The sequence below is a fragment of the Cervus elaphus genome, chromosome 20, assembly GCF_910594005.1.
Source record: "Cervus elaphus chromosome 20, mCerEla1.1, whole genome shotgun sequence".
NCBI classification, from domain to species: domain Eukaryota; kingdom Metazoa; phylum Chordata; class Mammalia; order Artiodactyla; family Cervidae; genus Cervus; species Cervus elaphus.
The window spans coordinates 42,606,114-42,625,274 of record NC_057834.1 but is presented as its reverse complement, the minus strand read 5'-3'; the positions used below and the strand labels follow the sequence as shown (position 1 = coordinate 42,625,274).

The following is a 19,161-nucleotide window of genomic DNA, read 5'->3' as shown; positions in this document are numbered from 1 at the left end:
CAGAAGCCACAAAGATAGATTATATGACACATACACACTTGTGAACTCGGATAATTCTCCTTCCCGCAATTCTTGGGGGCCATAGCGGAGCTGCGGGACTACATTTCCCAGGATGCCCCCGCACCACTCCCCACTTCGCGCCTCCCGTGAGTCTCTGGGCACAGAACTTGGCCTCCGCCGCTGGGGGCGGGTCAACGTCGGACTCCCGGGGCGCCCGGTTACGCACTTCCTCCCGGGGGTGAATCTCCGTGTGGCGGGTTCGAGTCCCGCCTCCCGACTCGCCGCAAGCCCCTGAGTCCGGGGCGGGGCGCATTCGCCAGTTAACCTCTCCGCGGCGAGGGGCGGTGGCACACGTTGGGCTTCACCATGGAGAACTACCTGCAAGGTTGTCGAGCTGCTCTGCAGGTAAGGGACCCCTGTCTGTGATCGTAAGGAATGGATCTTGGGGTCCAGAAAGGACGAAGATGTGGGATGTGGGGAGTACCGAGGGTTTGTGTGGAGGGAACGCGGAATTGTGGGGTGGGGGCTTGGAAACCTGAGGAGGGAGGAAGGAGAACCTAGCCTTTGAGAGTGGGAATGCATGCTTACTTAGGGGCTCCAGCCTTCGGGGTCTGCTCGAAAGCGGGGAGGCGGAATCGTGGGGCCGGGTCCTGCCTCTGAGCCGCTGCTCGGTGTCGCTGGGTTAGTTCCGTCAGTGGGACCCGGGCTGTGCCGGCCGCGAGGTGTATTTGTTCCCTTTTCCCCGCCCCTCTTTCAGTTCTCCGTTCACGAGGCCTTCCTGGCGCCTTGGCTTCCAGGTGAACCCCGGGGGTACGAGGGAACCTGTGCCCACGGCTTTGTTGCCTCTGAACGGCGGTTTTTGTCTGACGGGCCTAACTCCTTCTAAATTAAAGGTGGTCATGGTGTTACACTTTAAATCTGTTTTTAAGATAAACGCACACAGTACATCAGGCATGTCTGTTGATCGACAGCCTTGCATTCCTTTGCCTCCAGTTTACTTCCTTGTCTTTAACACACACAAATTACATAAAAATCCGCGACCTGGATGGGGATAAGCACAAAGTATGTTTGGAATCAAAACTATATGCATGACTCCTGAATGCTTTGTGGCTTATTTTTGGTGCTCTCTGAGCCAGTTGGAATCTCCCAGCCTTGCTGACTGGTCGTGCAACGTTAGGTCGCTATTCCCAGTTAGCAGCAAACAGCGGGCCGGAGAGAGGCTCCAGGAGGTCACTTGGCCCCTACTTCAAGTTATACTACCGTTGGAGAAACCTTGACAGATGGTTAACTCTGCTTCCTTTTAAAGTATCTTAAACTCGACAAACTCCCCTGGGAAATAAGATTCTGGTCTATAACAAATCCTAAAAGTCACCTAATTCCTCCTGCAGAATCAGCTGCTGTCATAAAGGAATGTCCTCACCTGAAGAATGGGAGTGAAGTGCTGGACTTCCCTGGCAGTCCAGTGGTTAAGACCACCCTTCCAATGCAGGGGGTGCAGTTTTGATCCCTAGTGGGGGAAATAAGATCCCACGTGTCGTGTGGCATGGCTGAAAACAAAAGAAGAATAGGAGTGAAGTTCAATTAGTGTAAAACCAATTACACCAAATTTTTCCTTGTGAAATACAAATTTGGGAAGGTCATTTTAATGTATAACACAATCTGGGACCAATTCATTTTGGTTACCTCTGATTTCCACCACAGGGAACTCATTAAAGACTAATATAGAGGCTTTTTGGCACCATTCCAAGGGCCAAGAAGTTGGATTTTTCCCTAATGACCCAAATAACCAGTCTTTTCCACCATTTGATAAAGAGTCTTTGAACCTGAAACCTTGCCAGATGGCATTTCATTGCATTCATCTATTCTACAGTGTCTACTCTCCAGAGGTGTCCCAGGTTAAGAGTATGTCTTCCTCAGGAATATGAAGCTGAAAAACACTGGATTTTTTCAGTATTACTGATATCCTGACCTTTCTCTGCCTGAATTCATTCCCCCAGGGAACAAGATCTAGATCTTCCTCTTTCCAAACTTGTGAAAGAGAGATCATATCTTAAAGATCTTCCTCTTTCCAAACTTGTGAAGGAGAGATCATATCTTAGAGCTCCTATCACACGACCTAAATTAGAAAGTTAGACTAGCAATGTTAGTGGGTGACCTGGTAGTAGGACATACAGGTGGACACCCAATGATTCAGATTGTTTTTAATTATGGAAGTAGAGAATGTACATAGTGAAAAAAAGTTAATACAAAAAAGATATACAATTAGAAAATGAGAAAGATGGAGAAGGGAATGGCAACCCACTACAGTATTCTTGCCTGGAGAATCCCATGGACAGAGGAGCCTGGTAGGCTACAGACCACAGGGTCGCAAAGAGTCCGACATGACTGAGCAACTTCACTTTCACTTTAAAGCATTTATCAAAGCCTAACAGTTACATAGGCTTTTATTTTATATTGGAAAAAACCTGGATGCTCCATGCAAGTGATTTATTCAGTAACTTTGGGGAGACAGTCTTGTAACTTGAACTGCCTAGGACTTTGCTGAGTATTGTCATAATTATTTCAAAGCCAGAATAATAAAGTATTACCTGAATATGAAAAAAAAAAAGAAAATGAGAAAGATCTTTTTCTTCTCCATATCCAATTTCCCAGAGGCCACACTGTTGTTTCTTATCTAAAGAAAGACATGCTTTAGACAAACTATTTCTTTTAGCTTTTTATTTTGTATTGGGGTATAGCAGATTAACAATGTTATGATGGTTTCAGGTGAACAAACAAAGGGATTCAACCATACATACATAGGTATCCATTCTTTCCCAAACTCCTTGCCAATCCAGGTTGCCACATATCATTGAGCAGAGTTCCACGTACTATACAGTAGGTTCTTGTAACCAACAAGAATTCATACAATTGGTTTCCATTTTAAATACAGTGTTGTGTACATGACCATCCCAAACTTCCTAATTATCCATTCTCCCTGGCAACCATGTTTGTTCTCTAAGTCTGTGAATCTCTTTCCATTTTGTAAGTTCATTTGTATCATTATTTTTTAGATTCCACAAATAAGGGATGTCATACGATAGTTCTCCTTCTCTGCTGACTGACCTCACTCAGTATGACACTCTAGGTCCGTCCATATTGCTGCAAATGGCATTATTTCATTCTTTTTAATGGCTGATTGATATCCCATTGTATATATGTACCACATCTTTTTTATCCATTCCTCTGTCCATTCCTTTTGTTTTTTTAATTTTTATTTATTTGTTTGTTTGGCTGTGGCGGGTCTTAGTTGTGGCATGCGGGATCTTCTTTCTTCATTGTGGCATGCTAAATCTTTAGTTGCAGATTGTGGAATCTAGGTTCCTGACCAGGAATGGAACCTGGGCTCCCTGCATTGGGATCGTGGAGTCTTAGCCTCTGAACCACCAGGGAAGTCCCTAGAGACACTATTAAGTTTGAGTGTTGCTGTTAAAATACAGTATATGGAGAAGGAAATGGCAACCCACTCCAGTATTCTTGCCTGGAAAAGTCCGTGGACAGAGGAGTCTGGCGGGCTGCAGTCCATGGGGTCACATGACTGAGCATGTGTGCACGAGGGTGGAGGGAGATGGGTTGGTAGCAATAAACTGGTAGAACTAAAAAAAAAAAAAAAACAGTATAACTTTTAGGAAATCGTGAATGCTTGGACTTTTATATAAGACAGAAACAGCTGATAACTCAACCAACTTTCCTATTGATACCATATTTTCAGCATTTGATACCAGTGAAATTTTCTACAGTCTGCTACCACAATGATAGTAGATTGTTCTATTTAAAAGAAATCTTATTTAACTAAATATCCTAGTCATGGTAAGTCATCTGTCACTTTTAGTTGGGCGGGGGGGGGGGGGGGGGTCTTTGCTTCAGGGTGGGGCCACATTCTAGTTAGGTGTTAGCTTTGGATAATGTGTGTTGTCTGCACTTCTCAGTCATGAGGCAGAAATCAGAAGTGGCTTATTCTCCTTCGAAATTTACAGTCCTTGCATCACTCAGTTAGTTAGTCCCATCTTCCTTGCCGGAAATGCTTCTCTATCTCTGACTCCTTGTCTCCTTTTTTCCTTCTTCATTAACTAGTTCATAGAGTAAGCATCAGACCGTATTCAGCCTCAGAAGGGAAGTGGTTTTCTATGCTAGCCCTAAAACCATCCCCTCTCACACTGTTGAGGCCACAAAGAACATCAGAATACAGTCATTTCAACTAGTGGGTTTTTTAAAGGAAGGAAAAAAAAAAGTTTATATCTACTCCTGGCTCTCAGATTGCATTTCTTCCATTGGCAGCTCAGGTTTCCTCACGCTCTAAGTATAGCTATATTTGTCCTGAACTCTTCCTCTGATGGTCAGAAAACTGAGGCTGTTTGGTTTGTGCTTTCAGCTAGTGGGGGGTGGGGCGGGGGTTAAGAGTTACACATGTTTTTCCTAAATGAAGAGGAGAATGGTACCTTGTAAGTTAGCCGTTCATATACCTGACCTGCCCAGGATAGCTTATTGAAATATAATCATTAATTCAAGCCCTTTTCGTTCTCAAAAGAGTCCTGGTCTGAACAGCAAAGTATATAGTCACCTAATTTGTAAGCTATGTTAAGGATTTGTGATACACGCCCATGAAAAGATATCGAGCTCCTTAAGGTGGTAGTTAAGTTCTGTACCCCAAGTACAGGAAGCTGGAAGTAGAAGAGATTGGTGTGGCCTGGGTACAGGGAAGATTTGCAGAGAGAGGGAGCTTGGGTAAGGACAGCAAGGGCTGGAGAAAGAAGATGGAAGAAAACTCCTCTGAACTATGACAGAGTTGGCTCTTATGTGCTATCTCATTTAACCCTCGTAACAACTTCGTGAAATTGGTTACAGTAGTATCCCCATTTTTCTATGAGGAAAAAGAAGCTTAGAGAGGCCAAAGTCCTACAAGAAGAAGCAGAGCTGGGATTCAACCCCAGCCTGTGGTCTTTTCCAGTGACAGTTCGGCTGCTCTCAGAGAAGAACAAACAGTGCGAAGGACAGAGTTGGGAATGTGCACATCATGTTTTGTGGGCGGTGAATGGACCAGTCAGGCTAGGGGAGTGGTGGGTGCTGACCGGGGGAAGGAATGCCTCCACCTCCCCTGGTTGCTCCTGCTCCAAGATTTGCTGACGGTCCCAGAGTATTCCTTTTGTATGAATTCTTTTTGGTTGCTATCTGAGCTTGGCTGAGAACAAGGGCTTAGTTATTCACCTTCCTCTGGCGGTCATTTCTCCTCCCCTCAGAGCCATGACGTTGTATTTGGTCCCTACTTTTGGCTTAGCCTTCTCTTGGTGCTGGGGATCTGAATGAGCCTAGTTCAGCTGCCACTTGGAGGGAAGCAGCACCAGTGTGAATTTTGGAAGGGTTCTCTGAGGGCCTCCTCAAGCCCAGCAATAGGCCTCTCCTGCTCTGCCTTCCCTCTGTTCCTCTTACCTTTATTCTCCAGAGTCGGGACCCTATGGCCTCTCTTCTGTGTCGTTCCCTCTCTAGAGAACACAGTGCCCTCCCTTTCTGCTTCTGTGAGCGAGTTATCTGCGGCCACTTACCTCAAGTACTTTGCTGTCACTGGTCCACAGCCATCTGGTCAGTTCGTGGTATCCAGGAAACAGAGGGGCCTTCTCTGGTATCAGGAGGACGAATTGCAAGTCAGAGGAGTTATTATGGGTCCCGGGTCTTGGGTACAGAATTCTCATATTGTGTTGGCAAAGAGTTTAATATTGAAAAGAATCTTCCCTCTCCCATGCTGTTCGGTGTGAATGGGTCTTGGCTGCCACACCCTTGAAATAGGCTTAGAGAAATGGGCACAAGGGAGAACCTAAGGGCAGACTTTCCCCAGAGGTAAAAGATTTTAAAATGTGACCTTTGGGGTGTGTGTGTGTTCAGTTGCACTGTCGTGTGTGTCTCTGGGACCCCATGGACTATAGCCTGCCAGGCTCCTCTGTCCATGGGATTTTCCCAGGCAAGAATACTGGAGTAAGTTGCCGTTTCCTCCTCCGTGGGATCTTCCCAATCCAGGAATTGGAACCCACGTCTCCTGCCTCTCCTGATTGCAGGCAGATTCTTTGCCACTGAGTCCACCAGGGAAGCCCTTTTTCCCAGAAGCTGTGCAAAACCTTGACAGATAACCTCTGCCTTTTGTCCTTCTCTGTAGGGCAGCTTACTCCAGAATTCTTGCTTGGGAAATCCCAGAGGAGCCTGGTGGGCTACAGTCCATGGAGTCACAAGAGTTGGACATGACTTAGCAACTAAACAAGAACAACAACTAGGGCTGGGAGTAGAAGATGGAGAAGAGGGTGGTTTCAAAATAAAAACTTACCTAGTTACTAGACAGGACAGCTTTTACCACCAGAAGTCTTTTAAAATTGTCCCTTTCTGGCTTTGGGTTTCTGCGCAAGTGAGGAGAGTGGATAACAGTCAATACAGGGAAGCTGATTCTCGGTCCCCCTAGATTCTCTTTCTTCCAAAAGTTGTATTACTTGATAAAGCGTTACTTGTTATGTTTTACTCTTCTAAATGCTTCCCCACTTCTCTAAACTCTTCTGTCTAGCAAATCTTCCCTGACTGAAGAAGCCAGAGTAGATTTTCACTTTTCTGTAACCCAGCAGTTCTCAGCTGGGGGTGATTTTGTCCTGCGCGGAATATTTGGCAAATCTGGAGACATTTTGACTGTCATGACTGGAGGTGGAGTTTGAGGGTGCTGCCAAACATCTGACAATGCACAGGAGGACAGCCCCTGCAGCCAAGAATTGTGCAGTTCAAAAGGCCAGTAGTGCTGAAATTAAGAAGCTAGTGTATCTCTTAAGGAATCTCTCGTATTCCTTCCTCTCTCTCAGAAGTAGGCTGAGATAGAAATTCAAAAGTAAACTAGTAAGAGAGAATCCTTGTGCCTAAGCCGAGCCATGGACTGTATGGTCTCATTCCACCTGGCCAAATGCATCTTTGCTATTTTGGGCACCTGTAGGTTTTAGTGTATTTTATTTAAAGTCTGATAGGGAGATGCAAAGTAACAAGGTTAATAATAGCAACAGATGTGCCTTCCTCTTCAGAGTTCTTATCAGCAGCTGGATTTTCAAAGCTTTAAAAATAAAAGTTCCAGCAGCAGCAATTGTTTTTGTTTTAATCTGAACCCGTTGGAGAAAGTATCAGTTTCTTGGGTGTGAGAGTGTTGGTTAATCTGGCTATCATTGACACTCCTCTGAGTAGGGGGAATTTCATGGACTAGATATCTGGCTAAGGGACTTGATCTTATTTTTACTTTTATTTTCAGCCTGTTCACCTGTTCTCATTTAGAAGTACAAGGATTCTTTTCCCTATTTGAAAACAGGAAAAAAGTACAAACCAGGGTTGATATGGTTTGAGTACATCGGCTACCCCAGATGCTGTACCTTTGACTACTCCTTGAGTATCCCAAGGAGCATAAGAATCAGAGAATTACTTACTGCTCTTCTGAAAGTTAACATTCAAGGAGACAGTGTGGTAGACAGGAGGGAGTACGTTTCCACTAAGTAGATACATGTGGAATGCTTAAAGCTTGGCCAAAACACATATGCCCTTTTAGCTAATATCCTTATCCATGAAATGAGGACCCGTAAGAATATCTGACCTACCTCCTCCATGAAGGTCAGTGAGAGGATGTGTGTGCAGCCCTACATGTGTATTAGATAAATGGAAATGATTAGAGGATGCTTTTGTTAATCCCATTCTCCCACCTCTCTAGGAGTCCCGACCCATACATGTTGTGCTGGGAAATGAAGCTTGTGACTTGGACTCCATGGTGTCAGCCCTTGCCCTGGCTTTTTACCTGGCAAAGGTGAGTACCTAAGAACAGAGTCCCTTAGAATGAAAAGATTTGGATTCACAACCCAGCTCTGCTGTTTGATAGCATTTAGCCTTAGGTAACTCAGATCCCTTAACTTTGCTGAGTCTCATATCAGTAACTATACAATCTGAAATGATAATACTTTGCAGTGTTGCTGTGAGGGTCAAATGAGGAGATGTATTTTGAAGAATTTGTAAACCATAAAGCAATATTCACAGTCAGTTACTGAGTTATCATTGACTCAGTGAACATGAATTTGAGCAAACTCTGGGAGATAGTGGAGACAGGGAAGCCTGGTGTGCTATACAGTCCGTGGGGTCGCAAAGAGTCAGACCCAGCTTAGCAACTGAACAACAGTGAGTGTCAGTGGTCTGTGTATATTCCTCATGCCCATGTCGGCTCTGGAGGACTGATAGTCTCTTCTCTGCAGCATCTGGAACTAGACCTTTTCCATGAGTTGTCTTGTTGACCTTCAGGTTATTGCTAAGAAGGAAAGAGGGCAAAGGTCATCCTTTTATTTTGATCAGACTGGAAAACTGCAGCTTTGAGGAAGGCAGTAACTTCCCCAAGATCATGTCTCCCTTGGTTCCAGTGGTCTTGTGACTTTTCCTGTCCTATCACATAACAGCCAGACCTTGTTTTCACTTTCCTATCCAGACAACTGAGGCCGAGGAAGTCTTTGTGCCAGTTTTAAATATAAAACGTTCAGAACTACCTCTACGAGGTGACAATGTCTTCTTCCTTCAGAAGATTCACATTCCAGAGTCCCTCTTGATTTTCCGGGATGAGATTGACCTCCATGCACTGCACCAGGCTGGCCAGCTCACCCTCATCCTTGTTGACCATCATGTCTTACCCAGGTAAGTGGAAGAAATAAAGCTGATACTTATCGTGTGCCATGGGCTGTGATGAGTAAGATTTTCAAAGAGAAGAAGAATGTTTGCTCTCAGGGATCTCATGGGCTAATCATAATTGATGGGTGATACCAGATATAGAAAGGCAGTAAAAAATATTGTCATTTCTCTAATTACACAATAAAAAGAAATAGAAACATGAAGAGTTCAAACTAAAGGATAACTCAGAAATTATTTAGATCTACTTTTGGTATCATTGTTTTAAGATTTCATGGCAGATTTATTGTAATAGAAACCTTTGAATAATGGTTACAACTGTATTTTTAAAAAATTAGCAAAATCATTTCCTTCATAAAGCAGTATCTCATTAGTGCTAGTTAACAAATGTACACACCTATAATAATTCCATCCCTAATTTAGGATTGGAAAAAAACTGGCCAACAAAGCAATACGAATACTGATCTTTCCAAGTGTCTGGCTCCTGCTAATACTAATATGTATATTTTTTTCCTTGAGCACACTGGTTATAGCAGGGTTACTGATAGAGGACAGCCTTCGGGCACTAGTCCATCTATCCACTCACTCATTAATAAACTTCTGTTTAGAGGATGAAGGTGAAGTGGAGTCTCTGTTCTCAAGCAGTTGTCAGTCAGAGGAGGGAACTAGACAAACAGGTCATTGTAATGGGTGTTAGAGGTAAGTGGTAACAGTCATTTAGGGGACAACAGGTGCAAGGAAGATGGAGTGGTTAAACATACAAGTGGGGAGTGGAGGATGTCAAGAAAGTTTTTCTAACAGAATGGATCCTTGATCTCATCTTGAAAGACTCAGTATTTGCTTGGTGTATGAGGATGTGAGGTAATTAGGAAAAGTATCCAGGCAGAGTAATGAACATTAAGATAAGCAAAATGCAGGCAGGCATGAAATAGTATGGTGACTTGGGAGAACTGGGGTTTGTTTTGCATGACTGGAACATAAACTGTGAGGGAGAAGCAGGACATAAAAAAGATGATTAGAGAGGTAGGCAGGGGCCTGATCATGGAGACCTTGTAGGCCCTTCTAGATTAGACTTTATTTTAGAGCAGTGGGGAGCTATTGTCAATTCTCTTTATTCCAGGTCTTAGCAGAACCAAATTTGCATTTTTCAAATGATCTTGTAGGTAACCTTGTGGAGGACAGTTGAGGAGGACCCTGAAAGCAAGGGTTTGGTTAGGGAACTGTTGGAATAGTTCAGATGAGAGATATTGAGGGCCTAGAATAAGGCAGTAGCAGAGGGTTGGAGAGAAGGGGATGGATGGGAATTGAGCCAGAAGCCATAGGATCCTGTGAGCTGCATGAAATTTGGATATTAAGTGAATTGAGGAAACAGGAGAGATTTAGATGTTGGGTGTCCAGGTGTCGACTGGAAAGGCACATCAAATATGTGGATGAGATATGGGTAGCTGATACTTTGTCAAATTCACTTATGCAGTATTTAAAGACGGCCTCAGTTATAGTATTTAAGAAGAGAATTGAGAGGAGTAGGGCAGAGGTGGAAGTGATCAAGGATCTAAGAGTTCGCCTAAGATGTCTGTCTTTTCTTCATGAGGAGGTACAGCTGGAGTGCCCCTACCTATCTCTCTTTCTCTTTCCCCCACACCCCCCCTTTCCCACACAGAAGTGACGCAGCCCTAGAGGAGGCAGTGGCAGAGGTGCTAGACCATCGGCCCATCGATCAGAAACACTGCCCTCCCTGCCATGTTTCAGTTGAGCTGGTGGGGTCCTGCGCTACCCTGGTGGCCGAGAGAATCCTGCAGGGGGCACCAGAGATCTTGGACAGGCAAACTGCAGCCCTTCTTCATGGTGAGGGTGGCTTGGGGGTTGGGACCTGACCCTGTATCCCATTCCAGAGAAGGGAAAGTGAAGAAGTCTACCATACCCTCTCAAAGCCACTTAGTCCATAAGGGAGGAGGTTCCTTCAAGGAGCAATTAGGCATTGTAAAGGCTTTCGAGTACTTTGTCCTTTGAAGGCCTGGGGAATATTTTGGAGAGAGCGGAAGGGAAGCATCAAACAACAGACCTAGAAGCTGCCTATTAGTAGCATTGTATAATGAAAGGAGGACTAGCCAAGAAGCAGGAAATGAATTCTAATACCATTTCTGCTCAGGAAGTAGTTATATGACCTTGAACAAATCTCTTAACCTTTTTTGTTCTTATTTTCTCCATTTGTTAAAAAAAAAAAAAAAGAAAAAGAGAATTGGATTCAACTATCTCTTCCAACTGGAATTTGGCCTACAGGAGAGAGGTCATCTCTCTCTGACTAGGTTCCAAAATCTCCAGGAATTGAGATACTCACACTTCCTTTCTACCTTTTCCCCATTTCTGTGCCTACATTTCGGTTTGGATTTGGGATGTCTCACTCAGGACATTGTCCCAGTTTGTTTTGTTTTCTGTGAGTTGCCATACAGTCTCCTTCGGTATTGTGTCCATTGGGTTTGAGGGTAATGTGTGCTCTAGTTGCCAGGAATGGAGGGCCACAGGATTTGAGTTCTTCCATGCTCCTTCTCTGCAGGAACAATCATCCTGGACTGTGTGAACATGGACCTTAAAATTGGAAAGGCAACCCTCAAGGACAACCACTATGTAGAGAAACTAGAGGCCCTCTTCCCAGATCTGCCCAGCAGAAATGACATCTTTGATTCTCTGCAAAAGGCCAAGTTTGACGTATCAGGTATGAAGTGTTAAACTAGTGGACAAAAGCCTTGTTCATTATATGCTTGAAAACCAGCAAAATACTGTCAGAGCATGCTGAGTGATGTAAGCTTTACACCAGAAAGAAGCTGGCTAGTATGTGAGTCTAATCATAGACTAATCATTCATTTACTGGATTGTTCTGTCCTGGATATTGTGTGGATATGAAGGAATATATTAAGTCTCAGAGGTTTTCAGTATAATTAGAAAATATAGTCATTTAGGGACTTCCCTGGTGATCCAGCAGTTAAGACTCTGCACTCCCAATACAGGGAGACCAGGTTCAATCCCTGGTCGGGGAACTAGATCCCACATGCTGCAACTAACACCCAGCACAGCCAAAAAAAAATGAATATATTTTTTAAAAAAAGAAAGAAAATATAGACATAAATATGCTGAAGGAATATAGTTGTCCCTCGGATCTGCAGGTAAGTGGTTCCAGGATCCCTCACAGATGCCAGAATGCTTGGATGAACTCAAGTCCCTTATACAAAATAGCAAAATACATGAATACAGCTGGCCCTCCTTATCTGTGAATGTGAAGCCTGTATACAGAGGGTCAACCGTACTGAATTATGAGCGGGTGATCTAGATCACTGGTTAGGGAAGCAGAGGAAACATTTAGGGTGAATATACAAAGGACATTGATGCTTTTGAATTGTGGTACTGGAGAAGACTCTTGAGAGTCCCTTGGACTGCAAGGAGATCAAACCAGTCAATCCTAAAGGAAATCAACCCTAAATGTTCATTGGAAGTACTGATGCTGAAGTGCCAATACTTTGGACACCTGATGCAAAGAGTCAGTTCACTGGAAAAGACCCTGATGCTGGGAAAAAAATGAAGGCAGAAGGAGAAGGGGGCAGACAGAGGATGAGATGGTTAGATAGCATCACTGACTCAATGGACATGAATTTGAGCAAACTCCAGGAGATAGTGAAGGACAGGGAAGCCTGGTGTGCTGCAGTCTATGGGGTTGCAAAGAGTCAGACACGACTTAGCGACTGAACAAAAACAATAATACAAAGGACAAAATAAAGGGAGAAAAAATTCCATGACTTTTTTTACCCAGCTCTCTCTTGTTGACAATTTTAAAAAGAGAAAGAAGTGGACCACCAGGTCTTCCCTGGTGGCTCAGACAGTAAAGAGTCCACCTGCAGTGCAGGAGAGCGGGGTTCGATCCCTTGGTCGGGAGGAGGGCATGGCAACCTGCTCCATTATTCTTGCCTGGAGAATTCCATAGACAGAGGAGCCTGGCGGGCTACAGTCCAAGAGTCAGACATGACTGAGCGACTTTCTTTCACTGCTTGTGGATATTTAAAAAAGAGAAAGAAAGGTCACATGTACTTTTAGAAAAGTGAAACAACCCAGAAAGGGGAAAATCAGGAGTAAAAGCCTCTCTTCTTCCATTTTCCCTGCTCCCCGAAGTCCCTTGCTCTAAAGGTAACTGTTGTGACCCACTAATTGAAAATAATTTTTTATTTAAAGTAAATTTCCATTCTAGAATTACATCCTGAGTTATGAGCCCTGTTCTTTGCCTCAAAAAGCGACTGTTTTTCCTCTTCCTTGACCTGTCTTGGTGTCCTCACCTTCCTGATCCTAGGACCTTGGGTTCTCTTGGTTCTCTTGTTTGACCCTTAGTCTCACATCCAATTTCTAGGACTGACCACAGAGCAGATGCTGCGAAAGGACCAGAAGACCATCTCCAGACAAGGCACTAAGGTGGCCATTAGTGCAGTATATATGGATGTGGAGGTAAGAGCAAGATGTAGGTGTGGGTGGAGAGAGAAAACCTTCCGTTTTGCTTGTAACCTTGTCCCTTATTCCTGGCCCGCCTCCAGAATATATCCTGTACCTACTTTTTTCCATCTCTACTGTAACTCCACAGTCCATCATCTCTCACTGCACTGTGAGACCCCCAGTGACCTGTAGTGACCCCCATGCTGGTTTCCCTGTCTCCACTTTCGGCCCCTGCAAATCTTTCTCCCCACAGCAGCTAGAGTGATCTCTTTAAGACAATAAATCAGATCCAGGGGCATTCCCTGGTGGTGTAGTGGTTAGGATTCGGTGCTTTGGCTGCTCTGGCCTGGGTTCAATCCTTGGTTGGGGAACTGAGACGCTGCAAGCCGCGAGGCATGGACAAAGATGTGTCAGATCCTATTGGCCCTCCTGCCTCTACTGCCTTTTCATCACACTTCTAATAAAATCTAAAGGCCTCACTGTGGTTTAAAGGGCCATCTTTGATCAGGCCTTCATCCTTTTCTCTGACACCTGCTCATTCCAGCCCGATTCCTGCACCCACAGTACTGCAGCCACCCCAGTTTGCTTCCTGTTTTTCAGAACCATTAAACTCACTCTCAACCCAGAGCCTTTGCACTCCTTTTGCAGAGCTGGCTCCTTCTCTTTGTTCAGGACTTAGCTCAGGTGTCTCCTCCTTTAAAAGGTTTTTGCTGATTACCCTAACTAAGTAATACCCTTTGTGCTCAAAAATCTCTAAGAATTACTTTTTATTTTTGGCCATGCAGCTTGCAAGATCTAGTTCCCTGACCAGGGATCAAGCCTGGGTCCCCTGCAGTGGAAAGCACAGAATCTTAACTGCTAGACTGCCAAGAAGTTCCTATTTGTTTTTTTTTCATAGCACTCAGCACACTGAAATAATCATGTTTCATGGTTTCCTTGTTTTTTGTCTATATTCCTCTGCTAGTTTATCAACTCCCCCAAAGCAGGGACCCTGTTTTTTTTGTTTCTGGTATATCTCCAGCACTTTGACAGAGCCTGACACATAGTGGATGCTCAGTGAATTTGTCAAATGGGTGAATGAATATTACTCTGATAATGGTATTTTAATACCTAGTTCCATATCATATTGGTTTAAATCAGTCAACAGCCTGATCTAAACACATACTTTCATAGACTGCACAGCTTTCTCCTAAATAACATGTAAAAAACACTAAATAACCAAAAAAAGAATAGTTTGGCCTCTTCTCTTACTACCTAGTTTGGGAACCAAACATAAGAGCACAAAAGGCTTGGAATTCCCTGGCAGTCCAGGGGTTAGGACTCTGTGCTTTTGCTGCAGGGAGCAGGGGTTCAGAGCCTGGTCTGGGGACTAAGGTCCCACATGGCACACGGCACAGCCAAGAACTTTCTTTAAAAAAAATTTTTTTTATAATAAAAAGAAAAACTAGAGAAAAAAAAAAGAATACAAAAGGCTTTCCAAGTACCATAATCACAGTATAAATTGACTCATTAGCGATACCAAGAATAAAGAAAAGCCCTAATCTGGAGCAGCTGGTGGTGTTATTCATTGGAGGAAATACTGCATGAGATTTTGGAGAAGAATATAGACAGACAAAGAATGAAGAGCCAAGGATGCAGTTGTCATGTTGTCTGTACTTATTTGTATGCACCATTTGTATTCTATTTTTATTTAGAATAAAAATACCCACAAGGCAAAGACCTTGCTTGTTTGATTGCAAGAGCAACATAGCCTTGGACATGCCCAACATATTAGTTATATTATCATTTTTTAGTTCTTAAAACAATCCTGTTTGGTAAATGATTTATCCTCATTTTACATGAGGAAACTTATGATCAGAGATCCTTGATCGTATAACTGAGAAGCAATAGAGCTGATTTCCAAACCAATTCTGTCTGAACCCAAAGCCTGTATTCTCCTCATTCTATATGTTGCCTTCCAGCACATAAATAGCACAGAGTAAATACTAGATACCTTTTTTATGGAGTACAAGTCCCAGGTTATCATGCAAAGAAACCTTTCATAAGCATCTTTTGTTGGGGATGATAATGAGGGTCCAGCTGTAGCCCTCACCCCTGTCCATTTCTTCTGTTTTAGGCTTTTCTGCAGAGGTCTGGCCTCCTTGCAGATCTCCATGCCTTCTGCCAGGCTCACAGCTATGATGCCCTGGTTGCCATGACTATCTTTTTCAACACTTACAATGAGCCAGTGCGGCAGTTGGCTGTTTTCTGTCCCCACGCAGCGCTTCGAGTGACGGTGAGTCTCTGTCCTAGGGGTCCTATGGAGTTCGGCCTGTGTGCACTGCTCTGTTCTATAAAGACCTCTCCTTGGTTCTTGTATTTATACAGAGGTCCTTGATCTATTTCCAGAATCTCTCCTCCTTCCTTTTTTCCATTTTCTCTATGTATGACTATCCTTAATCAGGCTATTGGTGAGAAACGGAGATTCTAAAGAAAATTAGAGACACAATTCCTACTTAGTAGGACTTGAAATTGGGCTAAAAGAACCTGTTATAAATCTGGAGTTAAAACTTGATTTAATCACTAATTCCTAACTCCTGGAAATCAATTTCTTTCTTTTTACCATATTGCTTTGAAAACTGAAAACAGAAGAAAAACCTTTTTTACTCTTTAAGGATTTAGTTACTCTGTGCTAACTGTGCAGAGTAGTTGAGGAGCAGGTTTGGTTTTTAACTCTGATCTTCCATTTGGCCACCTTTCTCACTTCTCCACTTTTCTTTTCCTCTGTTGGTTACTCATAAACTCAGGGAAGAATTTAAAAGTGGACGTAAGGCAGTCCAGAGTCTTTGGATTTCCTAGCAATGAGGACTGCTAGACTAGTCTGAATACAGCCAGATGATCTTTTTGTTCATAAAAGTTATGTCTGCCTTTTCCCACCTCTCTCTGTCTTTATCTTCTCCTCCAGGAAGCAAACGTAAACGTAATTTCACTCAATGGAAAGTAAGTTTGGCATTGTGGAAAGAACTACCCTTTTAAAGGTAGATAAATAGGCTTTTCTGTCCCAGATTTGCCACTTACTGGCCCTTTGACCAAAGGGAAGTCAGTTGACTTCTGAGTCCATAAATGGCATATTACTACCTAGCGTGATATGACTGTGAAACATAGTATCATATGTGAAGTTCATTGCTGGGCACAAGGTACTCTTAGTAATCATGTCATGAAGGAAAGGGTGCTTTGACCCCACCTTCCTAAATCTCTCCCCTCTTCTCCCTGCCACAGTCCCTCTGGTGACTTGACCATCACCCTGGCTGCCTCTGTGCTGGGAAATGGTAGTCCTCTTTTCCAGGTCTGCCCTACCATTTCCTGTCTTTCTCCTTTGGTAAGAATGGTATGTAATAATTTAGAACACTGCTCTAGTGACAGACCTGAGTTCAACTATCAGCTTTGCTTCATTCAGAGTTGACCTTTGGCAAGTTACCTAATCTATCTAAGCTTCAGTTTCCCTACCTAAAAATGAGGGTAATAGTAATAACAACCAGTAAGGTAGTTGTGAGGATTAAGTGAGAAAAGTAGTATTTGAAAATGGCCAGACATGGCACAGTGCCTGGCATACCTCCCAGCCCCATTTGATCTATTCATTCTTTCTGCCTCTATCGTTCCCCTGACTTCAGTGCAGATGTTTGGCCCATCTCAGCTAAGGATAGAGTTTAAGTTTTTAAACAGAGCAGTACCCTTGGAAACAACAAAATTCTAGGAGCTGGGAGTCCCAGGTTCTGGTTCAGACTCTACCATCATCTGTGTTCAAGACATCAGATCTCTCTGGACTTTGGTTTACTTATTAACAAAATTAAATATATGATCTCAAATATTTCTTCTGTTTCTAAAATACTGTGTATTAGTAATCAGTATTAACTGATGTGCAAGCAATAAAACAACTTTGGATAATTTCATTTAAATTTTAAAAAAACCAAACTTTTTTTTTTTCCTCCTCTGCTAGAGAAGTCTCTTAGAAGTCTCAGCCTTTTGCTTCCCCACCTTATATACCATCTCCCCATCTTGTCTCCTCTTTAGATCTGTGGAATCCTGGAACGTTCCCACTCTCCGTCCCTAAAGCTGACCCCTGTCCCAAGCAGCCACCCTAACCTCCAAGCCTATCTTCAAGGCAACACCCAGATCTCTCGAAAGAAAGTTCTGCCTCTGCTCCAGGAAGCCCTGTCAGCGTATTTTGACTCCACAGACATCCCTTTAGGACAGCCTGAGACAGAGGGTGTGTCAAGGGAGCAGGTGGACAAAGAATTGGACAGGGCAGGCAACTCCCTGCTTTCTGGACTGAGTCAGGATGAGGAGGAGCCTCCACTGCCCCCCACGCCCATGAACAGCCTGGTGGACGAGTGCCCCCTGGATCAGGGGCTGCCGAAATTCTCAGCCGAGGTCATCTTCGAGAAATGTAGTCAGATCTCGCTGTCAGAATCTACCACTGCCTCCCTGTCCAAGAAATGACTGTTGGGAGGGAAGGGGAAAGAGAGAGAGGTTGCTTGAACCATCCTGAATGCATGTTTTGAGATGTTTCAGCAGTTCTGTCTTCTTCATTGTTCCAGAATCTAGTGTACTGTTGTCATTAACCTAGGAGGAGAAAGAAGAGAAAGAAAGCTGAGCTGGCTTTCTACCTTTTTCCCCACAATCTCAACCAATCAAACAAATTTTATTATTTAATTTAACTGTTGAAATCTGCACTGACTATCATCTATTTCATTTGCCACGGTCATAATGTAATAACATACATTTGTGTGTATTACATAATGTAGTAACATACAGGTGCAGCAGAGTGGCAAAGAAATAATGTGTACCCAAGAGTGCCCTCAGTCAGGCTCTTTAACAGAACCAGTATTTCTCATGGACCCAAACATGCATTGTCTCCAGTATTCATTTATTCTCTTATTAATTCAAGTATTTATTGAACACAATACCTACCTTAAGCTTATTCTAGTTTTCAGCCTTTAGCTCATTTCCACCTCCATGACTCCTCTCTCTGCCCCCCAATTAGGTGATGGTGTCTGATCCAAGATGGCTAAATTTCTATTCTCAGCTTATTATGACTGTTTCAGGATTGTTCAGGGGCAGATTGGAGGCCCTTGTCTTCTGTCCTGATCAGGTGGCCTAGCTCTCAGTTTCTCTGGATCCCTCTGAGCCAGAGCAGGGATGCAGAAGACCTCTGGTTCAGGAGACATCTGGGAAGGCCTTAAGACCTCCTGGGCACTCTTCCCAAAAGATGGCAAAAATACCATAAGAGCCCTGGCTCTACTGATTTCTTATCCATCTCATTCTCCTCTTGCACAGAGTAGAAGGAAACTACTAGAAGGAAACTAGAGTTTCATACCGAGTGCCATAAACTGTGTCTTTTGCTCAGACACTCACTGCTTCCAGTCTCATTTCCCTGTCTGCAAAACTGATATTCCCTGGTTTCTGTCCCGTTGCCACCATCCTTTCTCACCTCTGCTTCTCTGTTTTTTTGTTTTTGTTTCTGTTTCCCTGGGAATGCTCAGGGTCACTGGATTGTCTGTTTCTATGTAATTGTACCAAGGTCCTCAGCCTCATGTAGCATGTACAGGGGTATGATTCCATAGTGACCCAGAACAGAGCCCCGCCCCCCCCACCCCCCAGCCCCTGACTTGTTCTGCATGTGTAGAGTCCCCCTTTTCTCTTCAGACCAACCTGTTTCCCCTTTTTCCTCCCCAACAGCTCTGTCTCCTGTGGGTTGTCAACAGTTTCGCTGAACAGTGGGGTATGTGATGGTTTGGGCATGATGTCTTCATATGAGGGAAACAGGCTGACTTCACTTTGAAGGGATGATGTTTGTAGCCATTGGCAGGTAAAATAGTGGTGTGATTATTGAACCAAAGGAATTTACGTTTTGTAACTTGGTTACTTTTATTTTGCATTTTGTTAAAGTATTAAATACTTTTTTCCTGTTTGAGGTCTTATTGTCTCTTTTTACAACTATAATCAGCC

At 43.6% G+C, this 19,161-nt stretch overlaps 1 protein-coding gene across 2 annotated transcripts; it reads left to right on the top strand.

Moving 5' to 3' along the window:
* Window positions 1-100: 100 nt before the first annotated feature.
* PRUNE1 (prune exopolyphosphatase 1) lies at window positions 101-19,123 on the top strand. 2 transcript variants are annotated; one of them, XM_043878075.1, is made up of 8 exons: window positions 101-405; window positions 7,751-7,843; window positions 8,510-8,712; window positions 10,364-10,548; window positions 11,258-11,416; window positions 13,094-13,188; window positions 15,290-15,448; window positions 17,224-19,123. In XM_043878075.1, exons 1-8 carry the CDS (start codon window positions 367-369, stop codon window positions 17,650-17,652), a joined length of 1,362 nt encoding a protein of 453 aa, XP_043734010.1. In that variant the 5' UTR covers window positions 101-366; the 3' UTR covers window positions 17,653-19,123. The 2 variants fall into 2 exon arrangements, with proteins under 2 accessions (XP_043734010.1, XP_043734011.1); XM_043878076.1 differs by lacking the exons at window positions 101-405; window positions 7,751-7,843; window positions 10,364-10,548 and having other exon boundaries at window positions 8,509-8,712.
* Window positions 19,124-19,161: the final 38 nt, after the last annotated feature.

Excerpts from the sequence above, each read along its gene's own strand:
- PRUNE1 (XM_043878075.1), top strand. The coding sequence starts at position 367 with ATGGAGAACTACCTGCAAGGTTGTCGAGCTGCTCTGCAG. Across the intron at positions 406-7,750 it reads GTTGTCGAGCTGCTCTGCAG|GAGTCCCGACCCATACATGT; the intron begins GTAAGGGACCCC and ends CCACCTCTCTAG. Across the intron at positions 8,713-10,363 it reads GACCATCATGTCTTACCCAG|AAGTGACGCAGCCCTAGAGG; the intron begins GTAAGTGGAAGA and ends TTTCCCACACAG.